This window comes from Mustelus asterias, chromosome 19 (assembly GCF_964213995.1).
Source record: "Mustelus asterias chromosome 19, sMusAst1.hap1.1, whole genome shotgun sequence".
Lineage (NCBI taxonomy): Eukaryota > Metazoa > Chordata > Chondrichthyes > Carcharhiniformes > Triakidae > Mustelus > Mustelus asterias.
The window spans coordinates 10,229,898-10,251,749 of record NC_135819.1 but is presented as its reverse complement, the minus strand read 5'-3'; the positions used below and the strand labels follow the sequence as shown (position 1 = coordinate 10,251,749).

The 21,852-nt window shown below is 47.5% G+C and overlaps 1 protein-coding gene across 3 annotated transcripts in view; it reads right to left on the bottom strand.

Annotated features, from left to right (window-relative positions):
* The window catches only part of vav1 (vav guanine nucleotide exchange factor 1), a 134,931-nt gene that overhangs the window by 23,616 nt on the left and 89,463 nt on the right, over positions 1-21,852 (bottom strand). For all 3 annotated transcript variants that reach the window (XR_013500139.1, XM_078235029.1, XM_078235030.1), the window contains exons 7-16: positions 21,511-21,579; positions 19,638-19,741; positions 17,809-17,908; positions 14,583-14,678; positions 12,995-13,063; positions 12,806-12,892; positions 10,552-10,637; positions 7,335-7,467; positions 3,939-4,048; positions 839-940 (exon numbers count right to left, since the gene is read on the bottom strand). Coding sequence is in view for 2 of the 3 variants with exons in the window: in XM_078235029.1 (XP_078091155.1) it covers positions 839-940; positions 3,939-4,048; positions 7,335-7,467; positions 10,552-10,637; positions 12,806-12,892; positions 12,995-13,063; positions 14,583-14,678; positions 17,809-17,908; positions 19,638-19,741; positions 21,511-21,579 (956 nt within the window). In the remaining variant the exon portion in view is untranslated. The remainder of the gene's footprint in view (positions 1-838; positions 941-3,938; positions 4,049-7,334; positions 7,468-10,551; positions 10,638-12,805; positions 12,893-12,994; positions 13,064-14,582; positions 14,679-17,808; positions 17,909-19,637; positions 19,742-21,510; positions 21,580-21,852) is intronic.

The following is a 21,852-nucleotide window of genomic DNA, read 5'->3' as shown; positions in this document are numbered from 1 at the left end:
GTGTAGGTCAGATATCCACAGCAAAGCCCCTACTAGTTGTGAGGGGAGGGGAGGGCAGAGAGAGGTGTGGAAATAAGACCACAAGACATAGGAGCAGAATTAGGCCACTCGGCCCATCGAGTCTGCTCTGCCATTCAATCATGGTTGATAACTTCCCCACTCTCCTGCCTTTTCCCCATAACTCCTGATCCCCTTATTGATCAAGAACTTATCTATCTCTGTCATAAAGACACTCAATGACCTGGCCTCCACACAGCCTTCTGTGGCAAAGACTTCCACAGATTCACCACTCTCTGGCTGAAGAAATTCCTCCTCATCTCCATTTTAAAGGATCGTCCCTTTAGCCTGAGGTTGTGCCCTCTGGTTCTAGTTTTTCCTACTAGTGGAAACATTCTCTCCATGTCCACTCTATCCAGGCCTCGCAGTATCCTGTAAGTTTCAATAAGATCCCCCCCCCCATCCTTCCAAACTCCAATGAGTACAGACCCAGAGTCCCCAACCATTCCTCATACGACAAGCTCTTCATTCCAGAGATCATTCTTGTGAACCTCCTCTGGACCCATTCCAAGGCCAGCCCATCCTTCCTTAGGTACGGGGTCCAAAACTGCTCCCAATACTCCAAATGGGGTCCGACCAGAGCCTTATACAGCCTCAGAAGTACATCCCTGCTCTTGTATTCTGGATCTCTTGACATGAACGCTAACATTGCATTTGCCTTCCTAACTGCTGAATTTGGTGGAAAATGAAGAGTTTTTTTTAGAATTGGGGGAACTCTGAGAGGGACTGTACATTAGCGCTGCTGTAGGTAGCCTGTATCGACTGGAATCAGGAACTGTACCTAAGTAACATCTGGCAGGCCTTGCATGTGGCATACTCCTCAAACGAATGCATCTGAAAATCATGGCTATTCGAGCTCCCGTTCTCCGGAAAGATATTCGACCTATGAGACAATTCACAATTAAAGTTAAAAGTTTTAAAAGTTTATTTATTCGTGTCCCCTTTTCTTTAAACCACTAAGCTAGTCCCAGCTGCCCGTGTTTGGCCCATATCCCTCTATCCCCATCTTACCCATGTAACTGTCGAAATGCTTTTTAAAAGACAAAATTGTACCCGCGTCTACTACTGCCTCTGGCAGCTTGTTCCAGACACTCACCACCCTCTGTGTGAAAAAATTGTCCCTTGGACCCTTTTTGTATCTCTCCCCCCTCAACTTAAATCTAAAAAGTAAAAGTTTATTTATTAATATCACAAGTAGGCTTACATTAACACTGCAATGAAGTTACTGTGAAAATCCCCTAGTCGCCACACTCCAGCGCCTGTTCGGGTACACTGAGGGAGAATTTAGCACGGCCAATGCACCCTAACCAGCACGTCTTTCAGACTGCGGGAGGAAACAGGAGCACCCGGAGGAAACCCACGCAGACATGGGGAGAACGTGCAAACTCCACACAGACAGTGACCCGAGTCGGGAATCGAACCCAGATCCTTGGCGCTGTGAGGCAGCAGTGCTAACCACTGTGCCACTGTGCCAACAACAGGAGGCAGAATCAAAAAGCGTCCTGGAATCCTTCCAATTTTAACCTACACCAATGATGAATTGTACTTAAATGTTGCCTTTAATGTTCCAAAACATCAATTGACAGGAGTATTAAAAAGCAAAGATCAAGGTACATAAGATTAAAATATGGGCAGATCACTGAAAGGTTGGTCAGAGAGGTTACAGGTGGCACGGTGGTTAGCACTGCTGCCTCACCGCGCCAGGGACCCAGGTTCGATTCCGGCCTTGGGTGACTGTCTGTGTGGAGTTTGCACATTCTCCCCGTGTCTGCGTGGGTTTCCTCCGGGTGCTCCAGTTTCCTCCCACACTCCAAAGATGTGTAGGTTAGGGGGATTAGCCATGCTAAAGTGCCCCTTAATGTCCAAAGATGTGTAGGTTAGGGGGATTAGCCATGCTAAAGTGCCCCTTAATGTCCAAAGATGTGCGGATTAGGTGGATTGGCCATGCTAAATTGCCCCTTCATGTCCAAAGATGGTAGCCATGATGTGGAGTTGCCGGCGTTGGACTGGGGTCGGCACAGTATGCAGTCTCACAACACCAGGTTAAAGTCCTACCGGTTTATTTGGTAGCATGAGCTTTTGGAGCACTGCCCCTTCATCAGGTGAGTGATGCGCAGGTTAGGGGGATTAGCCATGCTAAATTGCCCCTTAGCATCCAAAGATGTGGAAGTTATGGAGATTAGCGGGATAAATACATGGGGTTATGGGGCTAGGGCCTGGTTGGGTGCTCTGTTGGAGAATCAGTATATAATCGATGGGCCGAGTGGCCGCCTTCTGCACTGAAGGAATCCTATATTCAATAGACGTTGGGCCTCGAGTTCAAAATAATCACACTTGAGGTTCAAAGTACTGGAGCTCCATCGAATATATCACTCTCAGCTCTCCATACGGCTGATAAACTGGTCCCCGGGACATGACTGCAACAGTAAATGTGGCACCCCGGGATACATAATCACAAACAATTGTTTCCTAGCTCTTTACAAATAGTATAATAGTCGGCAAGGTACTCCTTGTAGGAGAGAGAGAGAGAGGCAGAGAGAGAGAGAGATTGAGGGAAGGAACTCTGGAGTTTAGGGCCAAGATGAACTAAAGGCAGGGTCATTGATAGTGAAGTGATTTAACCTCTGGAATTCCTCCCTGGCCTGGTTGACTCTGTAATAATCTTACCAAGGCCCTTTTTCTATCACCAATCACCTTTTTATTTACAGTGGTAATTGAGCACCATTCAACAGCTACAGATTATAGGTAGGCCCAGATACTATCCACAGCTGGCCTGAGTGGAGGCAGGTGGTTATAATCTGCACACCTCCCCCCACCTTCTCCCCCCACCCACTGCTCTACTCCTTCCCAATTGGGTGAGCCTCCACTCACCTAATACGGGAGCTTGTATCCTACGAGGCCAGCGGGGAGATCTATTGATGACCCCACCCCCCCCCCCCTCCCCCTCCGCCCCCGTGGTCATCATAACAGTCTCTATCTCTTTCCCCCACCCTCCCTAACGTCGATTGTTAAAGCCTACCTCTTTGACCAAGACCTCAGGAGAGGTGGTAGCATAATGGTATTGTCACTGGATTGGTAACCCAGATGATCCAAGATAATACTCTGTCGAATCCCACCACAGCAGATGGTGAAATTTGAACTCAATAAAAATATGAATTTAAAAAATGGTCCACTAATGACCATGAAACCAATGTCGGAAAAACCCATCTGGTTCACTCATGTTCTTTGGGGAAGGAAATCTGCCGTCCTTACCCATTCTGGCCTACACGTGACTCCAAATGTGGATAGTCAGAAGCTTTTTCCCAGGGTGAAAGAGTCAATTACTAGGGAGCACAGGTTTAAGGTGCGAGGGGCAAGGTTTAAAGGAGATGTGCAAGGCAAGTTTTTTTACACAAAGAGTAGTGGGTGCCTGGAACTCGCTGCCCGGGGAGGTAATGGAAGCGGATACGGTAGTGACTTTTAAGGGGTATCTTGACAAATACATGAATAGGATGGGAATAGAGGGATACGGCCCCCGAAAGGGTCGGGGGTTTTAGTTCAGTCGGGCAGCATGGTCGGTGGAGGCTTGGAGGTTCAAAGGGCCTGTTCCTGTGCTGTAATTTTCTTCGTTCTTTGTTCAGACGCATGGCAATGTGGTCGACTCTTACAGGCCCTCTGTGGCCTAGCCAGTGACACCCATGGATGAATGAACAAAAAAGATTTGAAGAAACATCCACAGCTTCGTCCTCTGCGTAAGATTATTCGGCCCCGCAAACCTGTCCCACCATAATGGCAATGTTAACTTTATAGAAACATAGAAAACGGAAGCAGGAGGAAGCCAGTCGCAGGCCATTTGTTAGCTGGCCTCGCTCACAACCCACGCTCCTCAATGTTAAACTTACAAAGCCATCTCAAACTGCTCCAGCCACTTCTTTTTCAGCTCCCTGGTCTTGAAGAAGAGTTCGTACCCGTGTTGTCCATGGCCCTCAATGAGGAGAAACATGTGGCTCCACTAGGAACGAAGAGAGGAAAGGGTTAGATATTAGCAATGCTTGCACTATCAGGTCAGCATGTCCTCCTGAATTGTTTCAGACTATTAACCGTGATATTGGCCTGGTCCTCTGTCCAGAGAGCAGTGAGATTATTGGCCAGTTGACTTTCGCGTTTAGATAGCATTGGCTGAGGGAAGAATGTTGTAAGAAGTTTAACAACACCAGGTTAAAGTCCAACAGGTTTATTTGGTAGCAAAAGCCACACAAGCTTTCGAGGCTCTGAGCCCCTTCTTCAGGTGAGTGGGAATTCTGTTCACAAACAGAACTTATAAGACACAGACTCAATTTACATGAATAATGGTTGGAATGCGAATACTTACAACTAATCCAGTCTTTAAGAAACAAAACAATGGGAGTGGAGAGAGCATCAAGACAGGCTAAAAAGATGTGTATTGTCTCCAGACAAGACAGCCAGTGAAACTCTGCAGGTCCACGCAACTGTGGGAGTTACAAATAGTGTGACATAAATTCTGATTCTAGGATCGCATGATAAAGACTCAGGAGGAAAAAAGCAGAAATATTTATGTGAAATAGTGTGACATAAACCCAATATCCCGGTTGAGGCCGTCCTTGTGTGTGCGGAACCTGGCTATCAGTTTCTGCTCCGCGACTCTGCGCTGTCGTGTGTCGCGAAGGCCGCCTTGGAGAACGCTTACCCGAATATCAGAGGCCGAATGCCCGTGACCGCTGAAGTGCTCCCCAACAGGAAGAGAACAGTCTTGCCTGGTGATTGTCGAGCGGTGTTCATTCATCCGTTGTCGCAGCGTCTGCATAGTTTCCCCAATGTACCATGCCTCGGGACATCCTTTCTTGCAGCGTATCAGGAAACTATGCAGACGCTGCGACAACGGATGAATGAACACCGCTCGACAATCACCAGGCAAGACTGTTCTCTTCCTGTTGGGGAGCACTTCAGCGGTCACGGGCATTCGGCCTCTGATATTCGGGTAAGCGTTCTCCAAGGCGGCCTTCGCGACACACGACAGCGCAGAGTCGCGGAGCAGAAACTGATAGCCAGGTTCCGCACACACAAGGACGGCCTCAACCGGGATATTGGGTTTATGTCACACTATTTCACATAAATATTTCTGCTTTTTTCCTCCTGAGTCTTTATCATGCGATCCTAGAATCAGAATTTATGTCACACTATTTGTAACTCCCACAGTTGCGTGGACCTGCAGAGTTTCACTGGCTGTCTTGTCTGGAGACAATACACATCTTTTTAGCCTGTCTTGATGCTCTCTCCACTCCCATTGTTTTGTTTCTTAAAGACTGGATTAGTTGTAAGTATTCGCATTCCAACCATTATTCATGTAAATTGAGTCTGTGTCTTATAAGTTCTGTTTGTGAACAGAATTCCCACTCACCTGAAGAAGGGGCTCAGAGCCTCGAAAGCTTGTGTGGCTTTTGCTACCAAATAAACCTGTTGGACTTTAACCTGGTGTTGTTAAACTTCTTACTGTGTTTACCCCAGTCCAACGCCGGCATCTCCACATGAAGAATGTTGGCCAGGGTGATGGGACAACTCCCTCTTCTTCTTCAGATTGTTCACTCTGCAGCAAGCCACAGGTAATAAGAACATGGGCAAGAGTTGGCCCTACAGCCCAACACATCATTCAATGGGATCATGGCTGATTATCTACCTCAATTCAATACACATCTTTTTAGCCTGTCTTGATGCTCTCTCCACTCACGTTGTTTTGTTTCTTAAAGACTTGATTAGTTGTAAGTATTCGCATTCCAACCATTATTCATGTAAATTGAGTTTGTGTCTTTATATGCCCTGTTTGTGAACAGAATTCCCACTCACCTGAAGAAGGGGCTTGGAGCTCCGAAAGCTTGTGTGGCTTTTGCTACCAAATAAACCTGTTGGACTTTAACCTGGTGTTGTTAAACTTCTTACAGAGTTATCTTACCCCTGCTATAATCCCGTATCCCCACACACGACCCATGGCTAATCCCTCGAACTATCTTTGGACATTAAGGGGCAATTTAGCATGGCCAATCCTCCTAACCTACACATCTTTGGATACTAAGGGGCAATTTAGCATGGCCAATCCACCTAACCTACACATCTTTGGATACTAAGGGGCAATTTAGCATGGCCAATCCACTAACTTGCACATCTTTGGAGTGTGGGAGGAAACCAGAGCACCCAGAGGAAACCCACACAGACACAGGGAGATGTTACCAGCACTGGAAGGTTTGAATTATAAGGAGAGGCTGGATAGGCTGGGACTTTTTTCCCTGCAGCGTGGGAGGATGAGGGGTGACCTTATAGAGGTTTATAAAATCATGAGGGACATAGATAAGGTGAATAGACAAGGTCTTTTCCCCAGGGTAGGGGAGTCCAAAAGTAGAGGGCAGAGGTTAAAGGTGAGAGGGGAAAGGTTTAAAAGGGACCTGAAGGGTGACTTTTTCACACAGAGGGTGGTGGGTGTATGGAATGAGCTGCCAGAGGAGGTGGTAGAGGCGGGTACGATTACAACATTTAAAAGACATTTGGACAGGTACATGGATAGGGAAAGGTTTCACAGAGTCATAGAATCCCTACACTGCAGAAGGAGGCCATTCGGCCCATCGAGTCTGCACCGACAACAATCCCATTCCAGTAAACCCACAGATTTACCCTACTAATCCCCCTGACACTAAGGGGCAATTTAGCAGCAACCTAACCCATACATCTTTCGGACTGTGGGAGGAAACCGGAGCACTCGGAGGAAACCCACGCAGACACGGGGAGAACGTGCAGACTCCGCACAGACAGTGACCCAAGGCCGGAATTGAATCCCGGGTCCCTGGCGCTGTGAGGCAGCAGTGCTAACCCACTGTGCCATCATGCTGCCCAGAATGGACCTTCCCTGCAATAAGTTGATCTTTCTCTACATCCTAGCTATGACTGTGACATTGCATTCTGCACTCTCTCCTTTCCTTCTCTATGAACGGTATGCTCTGTCTGTATAGCGCGCAAGTAACAATACTTTTCACTGTATGTTAATACATGTGACAATAATAATCAAATCAAATCAGAAGGATAAGGACCAAACGCAGGCAAATGGGACTAGTTTAGTTCAGGAAACCTGGTTGGCTTGGACAAATTGGACCGAAGGGTCTGTTTCTGTGCTGTATATCTCTATGAGGCTACGTATAATACTGGTGGTACTCCAGGGTCACAGTGGGAAGGGTGAAAGGTCAGAGAACAGGAAAGAGCACAGCTATCTGAGAATTTACACGCCCCACTTGTACCTTTTTGGTTTCTCTGCTTCCTAAGGGATCATCCTTTGTCTGGTAATACTGCAAATCGATGACTTCCCTCATCTCGTAGTTCTCTCCTTTGCGTTTGCAGATAATAACAGCTTTATCGAATAAGAATACATATCTGTTTACAGAACAGTACAGCACCATTAGTAACTGTCGGGCAAAGGAACTCTCAATGAACAATTTGTATTCACTTATTAGAATTTAACACACAGCTGATATCTCTCATTTTAAAAAAAACACACTTGGTCAGAATCCAAGAGCAAATACCTTATTGGCAACATTTCCTCGTAGATTTTTAACTCCTAAAACAGTAATATCGGGGCGGCACGGTGGCCCAGTGGTTAGCACTGCTGCCTCACAGCTCCAGTGATCCAGGTTCGATTCCCGGCTTGGTTGACTGCCTGTGTGGAGTTTGCACGTTCTCTCCGTGTCTGCCTGGGTTTCCTCCGGGTGCTCCGGTTTCCTCCCACAGTCCAAAGATGTGCGGGTTAGGTTGATTGGCCATGCTAAATTGCTCCTTCATGTCCTGGGATGTACGTTAGAGGGATTAGCGGGGTAAATATGTGGGGTTTCGGGGATAGGGTCCGGGTGGGTTGTTGTCGGTGCAGACTCAATGGGCCAAATGGCCTCCTTCTGCACTGTAGGGATTGTATGTAATATTACCCAAGGCAAAACCGCTCTCCCTTTAGTAAAGGTGCACTACACAACTTCTCACTCGCTCCCACTCTGCTGTGGAAATTCTCGGATATTCACGCACAATACTGCTCTCTACCACAATGTCTCTTCCGGTTTGACTGGATGGTTGATTCAAACTTCACTGAGCTATTCCCCAGAAGGTTTTCCCTACACAGCCAACACCAATCAACTCAACATCTTTCCTCAAATATCCTTTTCCCCTTTCATCTCCAATTCCATTGTCCTTCATACCCCTTTAACATTACCTTTCTAAAGTATACAGATCTTTCATGTTTTTCCTATAGTCTCCCCTCTTGCGTCGAATAAAGCTTAACGACCTTCCCTTGTTTTACTTGTGAAACTTTTGCAAGCCATAAAAGCCTTTTGATTCCCTTTGAAATTCAGCAACTGAAAGGCCAAGTCCCTATCTATCTCCGAATGCAAATTTCTAAAGTCCACCTATATACTTATAAATCCACTTTACCATGGCTTAATTACGAATGCATGCATTTCGCAACTCTACCTCTTTTATGTCTCAACTCTCCCAGGCAGGTTGTCTCCATTAACCCTTCCCCAGCTTAATTAAATCATTTATGCACACACATACAGATATACACATGCACATACATACACACACACGTACACACATGCACACAGCTTTCCTTACAAAATAATGCAATATTTGCCAAAAATGTTATTAAAAATAACATTCATCCTCATTTCAGAGGGCAGTTAAGATTTAACAACATTACTTGTGGCTCTGGACTTACACGTAGGCCAGACCGGGTAAGGACTGCAGATTTCCTTCCCAAAAGGACAAAAGTGAACCAGGTGGGTTTTTACAACAATCACTCAACTCAATAGTCAGATCCCACCTTCCCCCCCATATCCTTTGATTCCACCCCCGCTCCCCCCACCCCCCCTCCCCCGCCCAGTCCTATATCGAACTGCTTCTTTAAAACATTCAATGTTTTGGCCTGCCTTTGCTCCACATCTCACAACAGAATTCTGTCAGACACAACCTCGAAAGCAGCAATTGTTCCCCAAAACCTCCAGCTTCTCGGGGCACAATTCCAAATGGAAAACATTCAATGTTTTGGCATCAACTACTTCCCGTGGTAGTGAATTCCACAGGCTCACCGCTCTCTGGGTGAAGAAATGTCTCCTCATCTCCGTCCTAAATGGTCTACCCCGAATCCTCAGACTGTGACCCCTGGCTCTGGACTCCCCCCACCATCGGGAACATCCTCCCTGCATCTACCCTGTCTAACTGCTGTGCCACCATACTGCCTGACGTTTTCTGGAGCTTATTCTTGTCAAAACTGAAACTGTGTCTCTTTGACCATCTGTCCTTGTCTCCATGAGTAAGAGTTTTAATAACACCAGGTTAAAGACTGGTGGTAAACCAGGTATCGCCACATTCTCCAATGACACAATCAACATCAAACCTCTGCACAAGCTTCTTCCCCAGTTCTACTTTGTCCCTTACCACTCCTGCGCTGTTATCTATTCGATATCAACTTAGACCTCGACTTCACTAGCATCTAACAACACGACATAAACAAGTCCTTACTTCACATCCGCAAACTCTCTCGACAAGCTTTTAAAATAATTCATTCATATGATGTGGGCCTTGCTGGCGAGACCAGCATTTATTGTCCATCCCTAATTGAACATAAGAACATAAGAAATAGGAGCAGGAGTAGGCCATCTAGCCCCTCGAGCCTGCCCCGCCATTCAATAAGATCATGGCTGATCTGAAGTGGATCAGTTCCACTTACCCGCCTGATCCCCATAACCCCTAATTCTCCTACCGATCAGGAATCCATCTATCCGTGATTTAAACATATTCAACGAGGTAGCCTCCACCACTTCAGTGGGCGGAGAATTCCAGAGATTCACCACCCTCTGAGAGAAGAAGTTCCTCCTCAACTCTGTCCTAAACTGACCCCCCTTTATTTTGAGGCTGTGCCCTCTAGTTCTAGTTTCCTTTCTAAGTGGAAAGAATCTCTCCACCTCTACCCTATCCAGCCCCTTCATTATCTTATAAGTCTCTATAAGATCCCCCCTCAGCCTTCTAAATTCCAACGAGTACAAACCCAATCTGCTCAGTCTCTCCTCATAATCAACACCTCTCATCTCTGGAATCAACCTGGTGAACCTTCTCTGCACTCCCTCCAAGGCCAATATATCCTTCCGCAAATAAGGGGACCAATACTGCACACAGTATTCCAGCTGCCCCTTGAGAAGGTGGGGTGGTGAGCTGCCTTTTTGAGCCGCTGCAGTCCATGTGGCGTGGGTACATCCACCAGAGCACCCGGAGGAAACCCACGTAGATAGGGCGAGAACGTGCAAATTCCACACAGTCAGTGACCCAAGCCGGGAATCGAACCCGGGTCCCTGGCGCTGTGAGGCAGCAGTGCTAACCATTGTGCCGCCGTGCCGCCCATAACCTGGAACATTCTACAGTTACTATCTGCAGAAAAGGACATCCCCATTCTATGGTTACATCTGGACATCCACTTACCTATCCTGTTTGGAGCGTTTGTCGACGGTGGTTAAGCGTAGCTCTCCATCTATCTTGGGTCGCCCGTAACTAGCCAACGACTGGTTCTGGGAATTAACAGAGTGGTCAGTACTGGATGAGAGACTAATGTCTCCTTTAGGCAAAATGCAATTTCTCAAGTGAGGACATCCCTTTTTGATTTGATTTATTATTGTCACATGTATTAGGATACAGTGCTCTACCATGCTCTGCTCGCTCTTTGAAAGAGCTATCCAATTTGTTCCACTACCTCCTGCTTTAATCGGTTTAATAGCACAGGTTGATTACTCTGATATCCTTCTATCCCGGTGTTGATCCAGCTCTATAGGAATGTGTCTCATGTATTGTTTCTTGCGCGCTATACAGACAAAGCATACCGTTCATAGAGAAGGAAAGGAGAGAGTGCAAAATGTAGTGTTACAGTCATAGCTAGGGTGTAGAGAAAGATCAACTTAATGCGAGGTAGGTCCATTCAAAAGTCTGACAGCAGCAGGGAAGAAGCTGTTCTTGGGTCGGTTGGTACGTGACCTCAGACTTTTGTATCTTTTTCCCGACGGATGAAGATGGAAGAGAGAATGTCCGGCGTGCGTGGGGTCCTTAATTATGCTGGCTGCTTTGTCGAGGTACACTCTGACCTACTGCCCTTGCAGAGGCTGGTGCATGATAGACTGTTCCTCGAGATAAAGATGGATGATCCCAATTGCATGGCGGACTTCCCGAGCCTCCAGTGAGAGATTGATGATATCAAATGCTGGACAATATTGACATTGGTCACCGTTTCTCTTTATCCATTCATGATGAAGGGGATAGATAAAGTGAACGTTCAAAGACTATTCCCTCGGGTGGATGGAGCTATTACAAGGGGGCATAACTATAGGGTTCATGGTGGGAGATATAGGAAGGATGTCCGAGGTAGGTCCTTTACTCAGAGAGTGGTTGGGGTGTGGAATGGACTGCCTGCAGTGATAGTGGAGTCAGACACTTTAGGAACATTTAAGCGGTTATTGGATAGGCACATGGAGCACACCAGGATGATAGGGAGTGGGATAGCTTGATCTTGGTTTCAGATAAAGCTCGGCACAACATCGTGGGCCGAAGGGCCTGTTCTGTGCTCTACTGTTCTATGTTCTATGTAGATTATCATAAAATCCTTACAGTGCAGAAGGAGGTCATTCGGCCCATTGAGTCTGCACCGACCACAATCCCACCCAAGCCCTATCCCCATAACCCCATGCATCCACCCCAGCTAGTCCCCCTGACACTAAGGAGCAATTTAGCATGGCCAATCCACCTAACCCGCATCAGAGAAGCCATATAGAATTATCAAGCACAGAAAGAGGCCATTCGGCCTACCATGCTCTGCTAGCTCTTTGAAAGAGCTATCCAATTTGTTCCACTACCTCCTGCTTTAAATGGGTTTAATAGCACAGGTTGATTACGCTGATATCCTTCTATCCCGGTGTTGATCCAGCTCTATAGGAATGTGTCTCATGTAACCTGCTTTGCCACATCCTTCGAGACAGGTGTCTTTGCTGGAAGTGTGTGTGTGAGATTGGTGAAAGCATCTACTAACCTTCTCCATATCATGCCGACACTAGAGTAAAGATAGCCCACCAACGCCTCTACTTTCTCAGAAGACTAAGGAAATTTGGCATGTCCGCTACGACTCTCACCAACTTTTACAGATGCACCACAGAAAGCATTCTTTCTGGTTGTATCACAGCTTGGAATGGCTCCTACTCTGCCCAAGACCGCAAGAAACCATAAAAGGTAATGAATGTAGCCCAATCCATCACTCAAACCAGCCTCCCATCCATTGACTCTGTCTACACTTCCCGCTGCCTTGAAAAAGCAGCCGGCATAATTAAGGACCCCACGCACCCCGGACATTCTCTCTCCCACCTTCTTCCATCGGGAAAATGATACAAAAGTCTGAGGTCACGTACCAACCGACTCAAGAACAGCTTCTTCCCTGCTGCTGTCCGACCTTTGAATGGACCTACCTTGCATTAAGTTGATCTTTCTCTACACCCTAGCTATGACTGTAACACTACATTCTGCAACCTCTCCTTTCCTTCTCTATGAACGGTATGCTTTGTCTGCATAGCGCGCAAGGAACAATACTTTCCAATGCGTATGCTAATACATGTGACAATAATAATTCAAACCAAAGCAAAACAGATGCTATACAAGTGGATGAACACTATTAGGACACTTTTATTGACTCTGGACTTACCAAGTTCTCTATTGATAACTGAAAGCTTGTGATTTGTTTGAGAGTTTCACTGTCCCTTTTCACTTCATTTACAGACTGGGCCAAATCCTAAATGAGAGGGAATGAGTGAAGGTAAATACATCATTAATTCTCAATAATTAATTCTCGACACATATAAAGATATAAGGTTGGAAAGCAACTTCTACTCACCCTCATGGAATCCAAGGCTGATCGCAAGTTGTCCTTTTCTTTATCATCAGTGGTGTGTTTAACTAATTCCTGCAACAACACATCAGTGAGACATGAGAGTATGACCGAGTACGGGGCGGCACGGTGGCACAGTGGGTTAGCACTGCTGCCTCACAGCACCAGGGACCCGGGTTCGAATCCCAGCTCAGGTCACTGTCTGTGTGGAGTCTCCACATTCTCCCCGTGTCTGCGTGGGCTTCCTCCGGGTGCTCCAGTTTCCTCCCACAGTCCAAAGATGTGCAGGTTAGGTGGATTGACCATGCTAAATTGCCCCTTAGCATCAGGGGGACTAGCTAGGGTAAGTGCATGGGATTATGGAGAAAGGGTCTGGGGGTGGGATTGTGGTCGGTGCAGACTCGATGGTCCGAATGGCCTCCTTCTGCACTGTAGGGATTCTATGAACATGTGGACATGAACGTGTCTCCTTTAAATCGAACTCGCCAGTCCAATTTGGACATATCTTTGCTGTTTTTCCATCATTGTCAGGTCAAATTCCTGGAACCCCCTCCCTTACAGCACGGTGGATGTACCTACACCACAGCGGTTCAAGAAGGCGGCTCACTGCAGCCTTCTTAAGGGCTACTAGGGCTGGACAATAAATTGCCAGTGATGCCCACATCACCAGTCATATTTTTTAAAAATGTTCCTCTCCCTGAAAATATTGACTCATCTTGGGGGTCCAAGATGATTTCATTCCAGTTCCAAAATGAGGGAGGCACAGTGGTTAGCACTGCTACTTCACGGCGCCAGGGATCCAGGTTCAATTCCGGCCTCCAGTGACTGTGTGGAGTCTGCACGTTCTCCCCGTGTCTGCGTGGGTTTCCTCTGGGTGCTCCAGTTTCCTCCCACATTCCAAAGGTTGTGCCGTTTGGGTGAATTGGCCATGCTAAATTGCCCCTTAGTGTCCAAAGATGTGCAGGTTAGGTGGATTGGCGATGCTAAATTGCCCCTTAGTGTCCAAAGATGTGCAGGTTAGGTGAATTGGCCATGATAAATTGCCCCTTAGTGTCCAAAGATTTGTAGATTAGGGGGATTGGTCATGCTAAATTGCCTCTTAGTGTCCAAAGATGTGCAGGTTAGGTGGATTGGCCATGCTAAATTGCCCCTTAGTGTCCAAAGATGTGCAGGTTAGGTGGGTTGGCCATGATAAATTGCCCCTTAGTGTCCAAAGATTTGTAGATTAGGGGGATTGGTCATGCTAAATTGCCTCTTAGTGTCCAAAGATGTGCAGGTTAGGTGGATTGGCCATGCTAAATTGCCCCTTCGTGTCCAAAGATGTGCAGGTTAGGTGGATTGGCCATGCTAAATTGCCCCTTCGTGTCCAAAGATGTATAGGTTAGAGGGACTGGCCATGCTAAATTGCCCCCAAGTGTCCGAAGATGTGCTGGTTAAGTGCATGGGCCATGCTAAATTCTCCCTCAGTGTACCCGAACAGGCGCCGGAGTGTGGCGATTCGGGGATTTTCACAGTAACTTCATTACAGTGTTAATGTAAGCCTACTTGTGACACTAATAAATAAACATTCTTTAAACTCTTTGCAATTGCCTACCTGAAGCAGAAGGTGATACTTGAGGACTCTTTGCATGGGCACCATCAAGAGGTCCCTTAGGGTGAATCTTCCATTGTTCGCTCTGTTGGAGCACTCCTGATAAAAAGAACACCAAGAATTACACTAGACAACCTTTAGGGATGGTAACGCTTTTCTTTTCGCTGAGTGAATAAGGGTACAAGGTGGAGTCATGGAAAATAATTACAAAGTGAGTGTTATCATTGAGATACCTTCTCTTACAGAAGACAGTCTCACCAATGGAACCCCGTCATACAGATCACAACCTCTTCCAATAGAACATTCTCACCAATCGACCCCCTCCCAGATCCACATCATGCAAAATCCATTTCTTAACTATCTACGATCTTAAATCCCCAACGAAGACCCCCTTGGAATTTCATGGTGCCCTGGTTTAAACACAGTGGGTGCAACCCTCCACACACCAAAGGTGTGCAGGTTAGGGGGATTGGCCTTGCTAAATTGCCCCCTGCTGTCCAAAGATGTGCAGGTTAGGTGGATTGGCTATGCCAAATTGCCCCTTCGTATCCAAAGATGTGTAGGTTAGGTGGATTGGCTATGGGATAGGGTGGGGTGTGTGGGCCTGGGTATGCTACTCTCTCAAACAGTCGGTGCTGACTCGATGGGCCGGATGGCCTCCTTCTACACCATAAGGATTCTATGGAATGTCATTTGTGTCAAGCACCCAGATAATAACTCCCATGGCAGCAGCAGAAAGTTGCTGGTGAGACTTCTTAAAGTGGGTACTCGCTCTCCCTGTTGGCAGCAGAGTTTGAAATTGGCCGTTTTCCCACTGTGTTCCGTGCTGTGTTGAGGGAGGAGATCGCTACTGTCCGGGGTCAGGGTGTCAGGAAAAATGGCCCACCCTCCCCGGGCAAAGTGTTTCAGGTTGTGGATTTCAAGATTAAAATTGAGACCGAACGAATCTAAATGTCTGGCTCAAAGAAACAAGCAAAGATGCGAAGGCGGCGGGAAAGGTTAGAAAAAAGGAACCGGTCTTGATCAAAGCTACGGCTGGACAATTTTAGAACTGCATCTGATTGTTGTCAGAGTCCGCCGTTGTGTTTTGCCAGTTTGTTGTTTATTTTATGAATCTCAGAGCTACGCTGAGATGACACTGGTCTCTAAGTGGGGCAACAGGTTTATTTACAAGTCTTAAAGAATCTCTGCACCCATAAAATGTCTGAGCTCAGGCTGACAGCTCGACTTCTAGTAGCTTCTATTTACTTAAGCTCTGAGTATTCGGCCAGACTCAACCAATCAAGCACAGTGAGCATCGACCAGTTACCAGACTCACACAATCGAATGCAGAACACTGCATCCGCCTGGCTCCAAGTTGAAAGGTACTCAACAAATTGTAAACCCCTCTCCACATGCTCCCACGTTATTAATGTTCAAACCACTGAAGGGGGGAGCCATTGTCCTGGATGGACCATACAGGACATGCATGATTCCTTCATGCAAAATGTGAAGGAATCCTACAGCGTGTATGTGGAAAACTTGGTCAAAATTGATTGTAACAATTCACCCAATTCATACTGTGCAGAGCAGGACATAGATAAGCAGAGACAGGAATGGGCATCACTTGTGTGTGTCTTGGGCAACCCACACATATATGGTCATAGAATCATAGTGTAGAAGGAGGCCATTCAGCCCATCAAGTCTGCACCGACCACCATCCCACCCAGGTCCTATCCCCATAACCCCACATATTTACCCTGTTAATCACCCTGATACTAAGGGGCAATTCAGCACGGCCAATCCACCTAACCCGCACATCTTTGGACTGTGGGAGGAAACCGGAGCACCCGGAGAAAACCCACACAGACACGGGGAGAACGTGCAAACTCCACACAGACAATGACCTGGGGCCGGAATCGAACCGGGGTCCATGGCGCTGTGAGGCAGCAGTGCTAACCACCGTGCCACCGTGTCATGGTGGCAGTGAGCTGTGAGGAGGAACCCTGTCATATATATCATGTGGCGACTCGTTGCCCTTACTCGAGAGTAGCTTTTGAGCAGGTCTGTTTGGTTACGTTCAGGTGCAGCTCCAATGGATATGAACTTGGATCTGTCATTAAGAATGGCATGTGTTTTGTTAATAGAGTCACGCTTGGTAAGGATGTCTAGGGGTGGCATGGTGGCACAGTGGTTGGCACTGCTGCCTCACAGTGCCACGGACCCGGGTTCAATTCCTGGCTTGGGGTCACTGTCTGTGCGAAGTCTGTACGTTCTCCCCATGTCTGCGTGGGTTTCCTCCGGGTGCTCCAGTTTCCTCCCACAGTCTGAAAGACGTGATGGTTAGGGCTCATTGGCCGTGCTAAATTCTCCCTCAGTGTAACCCGAACAGGCGCCGGAGTGTGGCGACTGGGGGATTTTCACAGAACTTCATTGCAGTGTTAATGTAAGCCTACTTGTGACACTAGTAAATAAACTTTACTTTTACTTTTCTATTCCTATGTCGGAGTTACACACATTGTATCTGTTACAGCTGAAAAAAATAGGTGACAGCCATTCGCTGGATCATTCCTCAGGGCAACGCCTGGACCAATTAGAGTCAAGCCACCTGGTTTAAATTTCAAACAATACTTGACAGTTAACCGTCACTCAACATCAACTGGTGTATTCTCCATGGCAATCCCTCTACCATGTCGAGATGCCGGCGTTGGACTGGGGTAAACACAGTAAGAAGTCTCACAACACCAGGTTAAAGTCCAACAGGTTTATTTGGTAGCACAAGCTTTCGGAGCGCTGCTCCTTCATCAGGTGAGTGGGAGTTCTGTTCTATGCCCTGTTTGTGAACAGAACTCCCACTCACCTGATGAAGGAGCTGCGCTCCGAAAGCTAGTGCTACCAAATAAACCTGTTGGACTTTAACCTGGTGTTGTTAGACTTCTTACTGTGTTTACCCCTCTACCAACCAGAGTCCAGTCCCTAACCACTCAGCACTCTCTTCTCATACAGTATAAAGTTGTTGTTTCCCCTGACGTTGATATTTTTGTCATTGTCCTGATGAGTGCAGGACGAAAAACTTCGACAGAATGCCTCTTCTTTCAGAGACACTCAAGTTCCGTGCCGACGAATGCGAGAATGCTGAGTGCGAGAGACTCTGCATCCTCAGAGCGTGTTGGTTGGCAGGTGAAACAGGAAGGAAGCTGTGGGGAATTGTATGCGGATGCGGCGCGGTCACGGTTGAAAAGCCTCCTACCTGCAGCTTCATCTGAACGTCTTCCCTAATGCTCGCAATCTTGTCCAAGTGTTTCGTGGCAGCCTCCACCTGGCTACAGTACCTCCCGTACAGTAACAACCTTCGGGAAGCGGAAGACAAAGGAAGGATGTTAGTGATCTCAGAACATCCTGGTCACAATCAATCAATGCCAACTCGCTGCATCGATCACTAGGTCGGTGGTGGCAATGGGGGCAGGCGGGGAGTGGGCGTGGGGGTGGTGGGCCAGGGCGTGGGTGCAGTATGGTGGCAGGGGGTGGTTCCAGTGCGTGTAGTGGCAATGTCAAGGTACGCTAATAATCCAGAGGTCCAGGCTACTGCACCTGGAGACACGGGTTCAAATCCCCCAAAGCCAGCTGGTGGAATTTCAATTCGGTTCATAGAATCTGGGAATGAAAGCTCGTCTCAGCAATGATGATCATGAAACTGGAATGGCATTTGCGACCAGATAAACCTGTTGGACTTTAACCTGGTGTTGTTAAAACTCTTACTGATCATGAAACTATCGGTGGTGTTCAAATAAACCCATCTTCAGGAGGCCTTGTGACACAGTGGGTGGAGCGCCCCTACCACTGGACCGGAAGTTCCAGGTTCGAGCCAGGACCCGTTGGCCACGGAAGGAGTGTTCAACGCAGTTCCGCTTGGAAAGCAACTTCCCTCACTATTCCCCAAAGGGTAAAAAAAATCAGTATCTGTGTGAAGTTACACCACAAACCTTCACTCATGTCCCTCAGGGAAGGAAATCTGCCATCCTTACCCAGCCTTGCCTACATGTCAATCCAGACTCACAACAATTTCGAGGAGGTGATGGCCCAGTGGTACTATCGCTAGACTATTAATCCAGAAACTCAGCTAATGCCCTGGGGACCTGGGTTCGAATCCCGCCACGGCAGATGGTGGAATTTGAATTCAATAAAAAATATCTGGAATTAAGAATCTACTGATGACCATGAAACCATTGTCGGAAAAAGCCATCTGGTTCACTAATGTCCCTTTAGGGAAGGAAATCTGCTGTCCTTACCTGGTCTGGCCTACATGTGACTCCAGAGCCACAGCAACGTGGTTGCCTCTCAAATGCCCTCTGAAATGGCCGAGCGAGACACTCAGTTCAAGGGGCAATTAGGGTTGGGCAATAAATGCTGGTCTTGCCAGTGACACTCACGTCCCATGAAAGGATTTTTCAAAACTCTGTCAGAGAAAGACTCTGAATGAAGGAGACACAAGCTGCTAAAGTAATTTAATTTATTGCAGAGAGAGGTTCGATTGGTTAAAGGTGCTTTTGGAATTGATTCTGTTTGGACAGAAACCTCACCCAGCCACACCATCAAAACTCTGTGGCTCGATATAGTTAGGCCGACACGCGTACGCACTTATGCATGTACACATGCATGCACACACATGCACACACACACACACACATGCACACACATATCGTGCACGCACACACAAACACGTGCACAACTGCACACACGTGCACACACACGCGGGCACATGTGCACATACACATGCATGCACACACGCGCGCACGCACACACACATACATGCAAACACAAACTCCCACACACACTCATACACACACATGTCCCTATGCACATACACACACACGCACATGCATTCATACACACACGTGCATACATACACACACACACACATGCACATACATGCAAACACAAACTCCCACACACGCATACACACACGTGTCCCTATGCACATACACATTCACACACACACATGCATTCATACAGACATGTGCATATACGCACATGCGCACACACATACACGCACGTGCGCGCACATACACAGACGCTCACCTTTTCTTGTAATTATTGAAGATTTCATGGAGGTTCTGGGCGTTGTTGGTTTTGATCGAGATTTGGATTTCTTCTAGTAAACCCCTGTGTACATTCAATAGTTCCTGTGGAGACGCAAACATAAAGTAACGTTGCTGCAGCCTGCCCCTTCCTCCTGGCGACCAGCACGGGCTGGAGAGCAGGAGACAGGGAGAGGCAGCTTGTCCTGAATGTGCTGAGCGTGCAGACAGTGGGAAGGCTCTCAACTGACGGTACAGACTCAGGAATACCAAGCTCTGGAATACCAAGCTCAGGAATACCAAGCTCAGGAATACCAAGCTCAGGAATACCAAGCTCAGGAATACCAAGCTCTGGAATACCAAGCTTTGGAATACCAAGCTCTGGAATACCAAGCTCAGGAATACCAAGCTCAGGAATACTAAGCTCAGGAATACCAAGCTTTGGAATACCAAGCTCAGGAATACCAAGCTCAGGAATACTAAGCTCAGGAATACTAAGCTCAGGAATACCAAGCTTTGGAATACCAAGCTCAGGAATACCAAGCTCTGGAATACCAAGCTCAGGAATACCAAGCTCTGGAATACCAAGCTCAGGAATACCAAGCTCAGGAATACCAAGCTCAGGAATACTAAGCCAGCGTGATTCCACATAGGACCCTGGCTCTGATCCAGCCACGGCCAATAGAGCAAAGTCCACGCCATATGCTGTGAAGCTCCCAATGCTATTCGCATTCCACCTGTGAATGTAACTCCTTCCTGCCTCCTCCCTCCCCGCCCCAAGGTGCCCCTCCCTTTGCTCTGCCTTCCCCTCCATCCTCACTTGGTTCAGATGCGATTGAGATGTTGATACAACTGAGGAGTTCAGGCTGGGGCTCTGCCATGTGAAACTGCTTCAGATGTAATGGGTGGAGGGTGGTGGGGATGCGGGGGCAGGGGGAGGGGGGTTTAAATTGGTCCACACGAGTAACACAAGGTGGGTTCACAGTAATCCAGCTGCTTACTTTCCGCTGTGTCCACCTCTGCACTGTAGCACCGTGTTAGATGGGGTGGCACAGTGGGTTAGCACTGCTGCCTCACAGCGCCAGGGACCCGGGTTCGATTCCCAGCTTGGGTCACCGTCTGTGCGGAGTCTGCACCTTCTCCCCGTGTCTGCGTGGGTTTCCTCCCACACTCCAAATATGTGCGGGTTAGGTGGGTTGGTCGTGCTAAATTGTCAGGGGGACTAGCTAATGTAAATGCGTGGGGTTGTGGGGATAGAGCCTGGGTGGGATTGTGGTCGGTGCAGACTCAATGGGCCGAATAGCTTCTTTCTGCACTGTGGGGATTCTATGATCTCTATGATTTTCCAGCATTTTCTGATTTTCCAGCATCCGCAGTAATTGTTTTTTTTACCTCAGGACAGACCCTGCGTTTAATTGGTCTCATACTGGGCAGCCCCTGCATCGTGAAGGTCAGAGGTTAAATCACGTCAGGCCAGGTCTGGATGTAACCCGCGGGCCTGGATCCAGGGGTGGCAACGTTTGTTCTCACTGCTGCAGCTCTAAGGTTCCAGAACCTTCTACAACGTGTTTGCTTTCCTCAGAGTCATCACACCCGGCTTAACTAATCAAGCACAGTGAGCATCAATAGTAAACAGACTCCCATAATCAGAAACAAAACGAACGAGCCTGAGATTGGGCGGGATTCTCCCGTCCCACTCCAGTGAACGGAGATTTGGCTGAGCGCCAAATTCTCTGTCCCCCTCTGGCAAGGGTTGGCACTGGCAGGGCTTTGGGAACAGCTGATGTGCCCAACTCGGAATAAGATAAATAGATTGGGAGCCACTCAGATTAAAATAAAGAGCAAATCGTTGTCGGCAACAGCGAATGACTCACCTCGATGTTGAGGAATATATTCTCCAGGTCGTGCGCATTGAGAAATCGATGCAATGGTTTAAAAAAATGCTGCAAAACAGAAAGAGAGATTGCTGAGTCAGTGATCACCAATTTGCTCAATGACCAAAGGACAAGACAACACTGACGCACCTTTTTAGAAACAGTCATTCATTCATACATAAGAACATAAGAACTAGGAGCAGGAGTAGGCCATCCAGCCCCTCGAGCCTGCTCCGCCATTCAATAAGATCATGGCTGATCTTTTCGTGGACTCAGCTCCACTTACCCGCCCGCTCACCATAACCCTCAATTCCTTCACTGTTCAAACATTTATCTATCCTT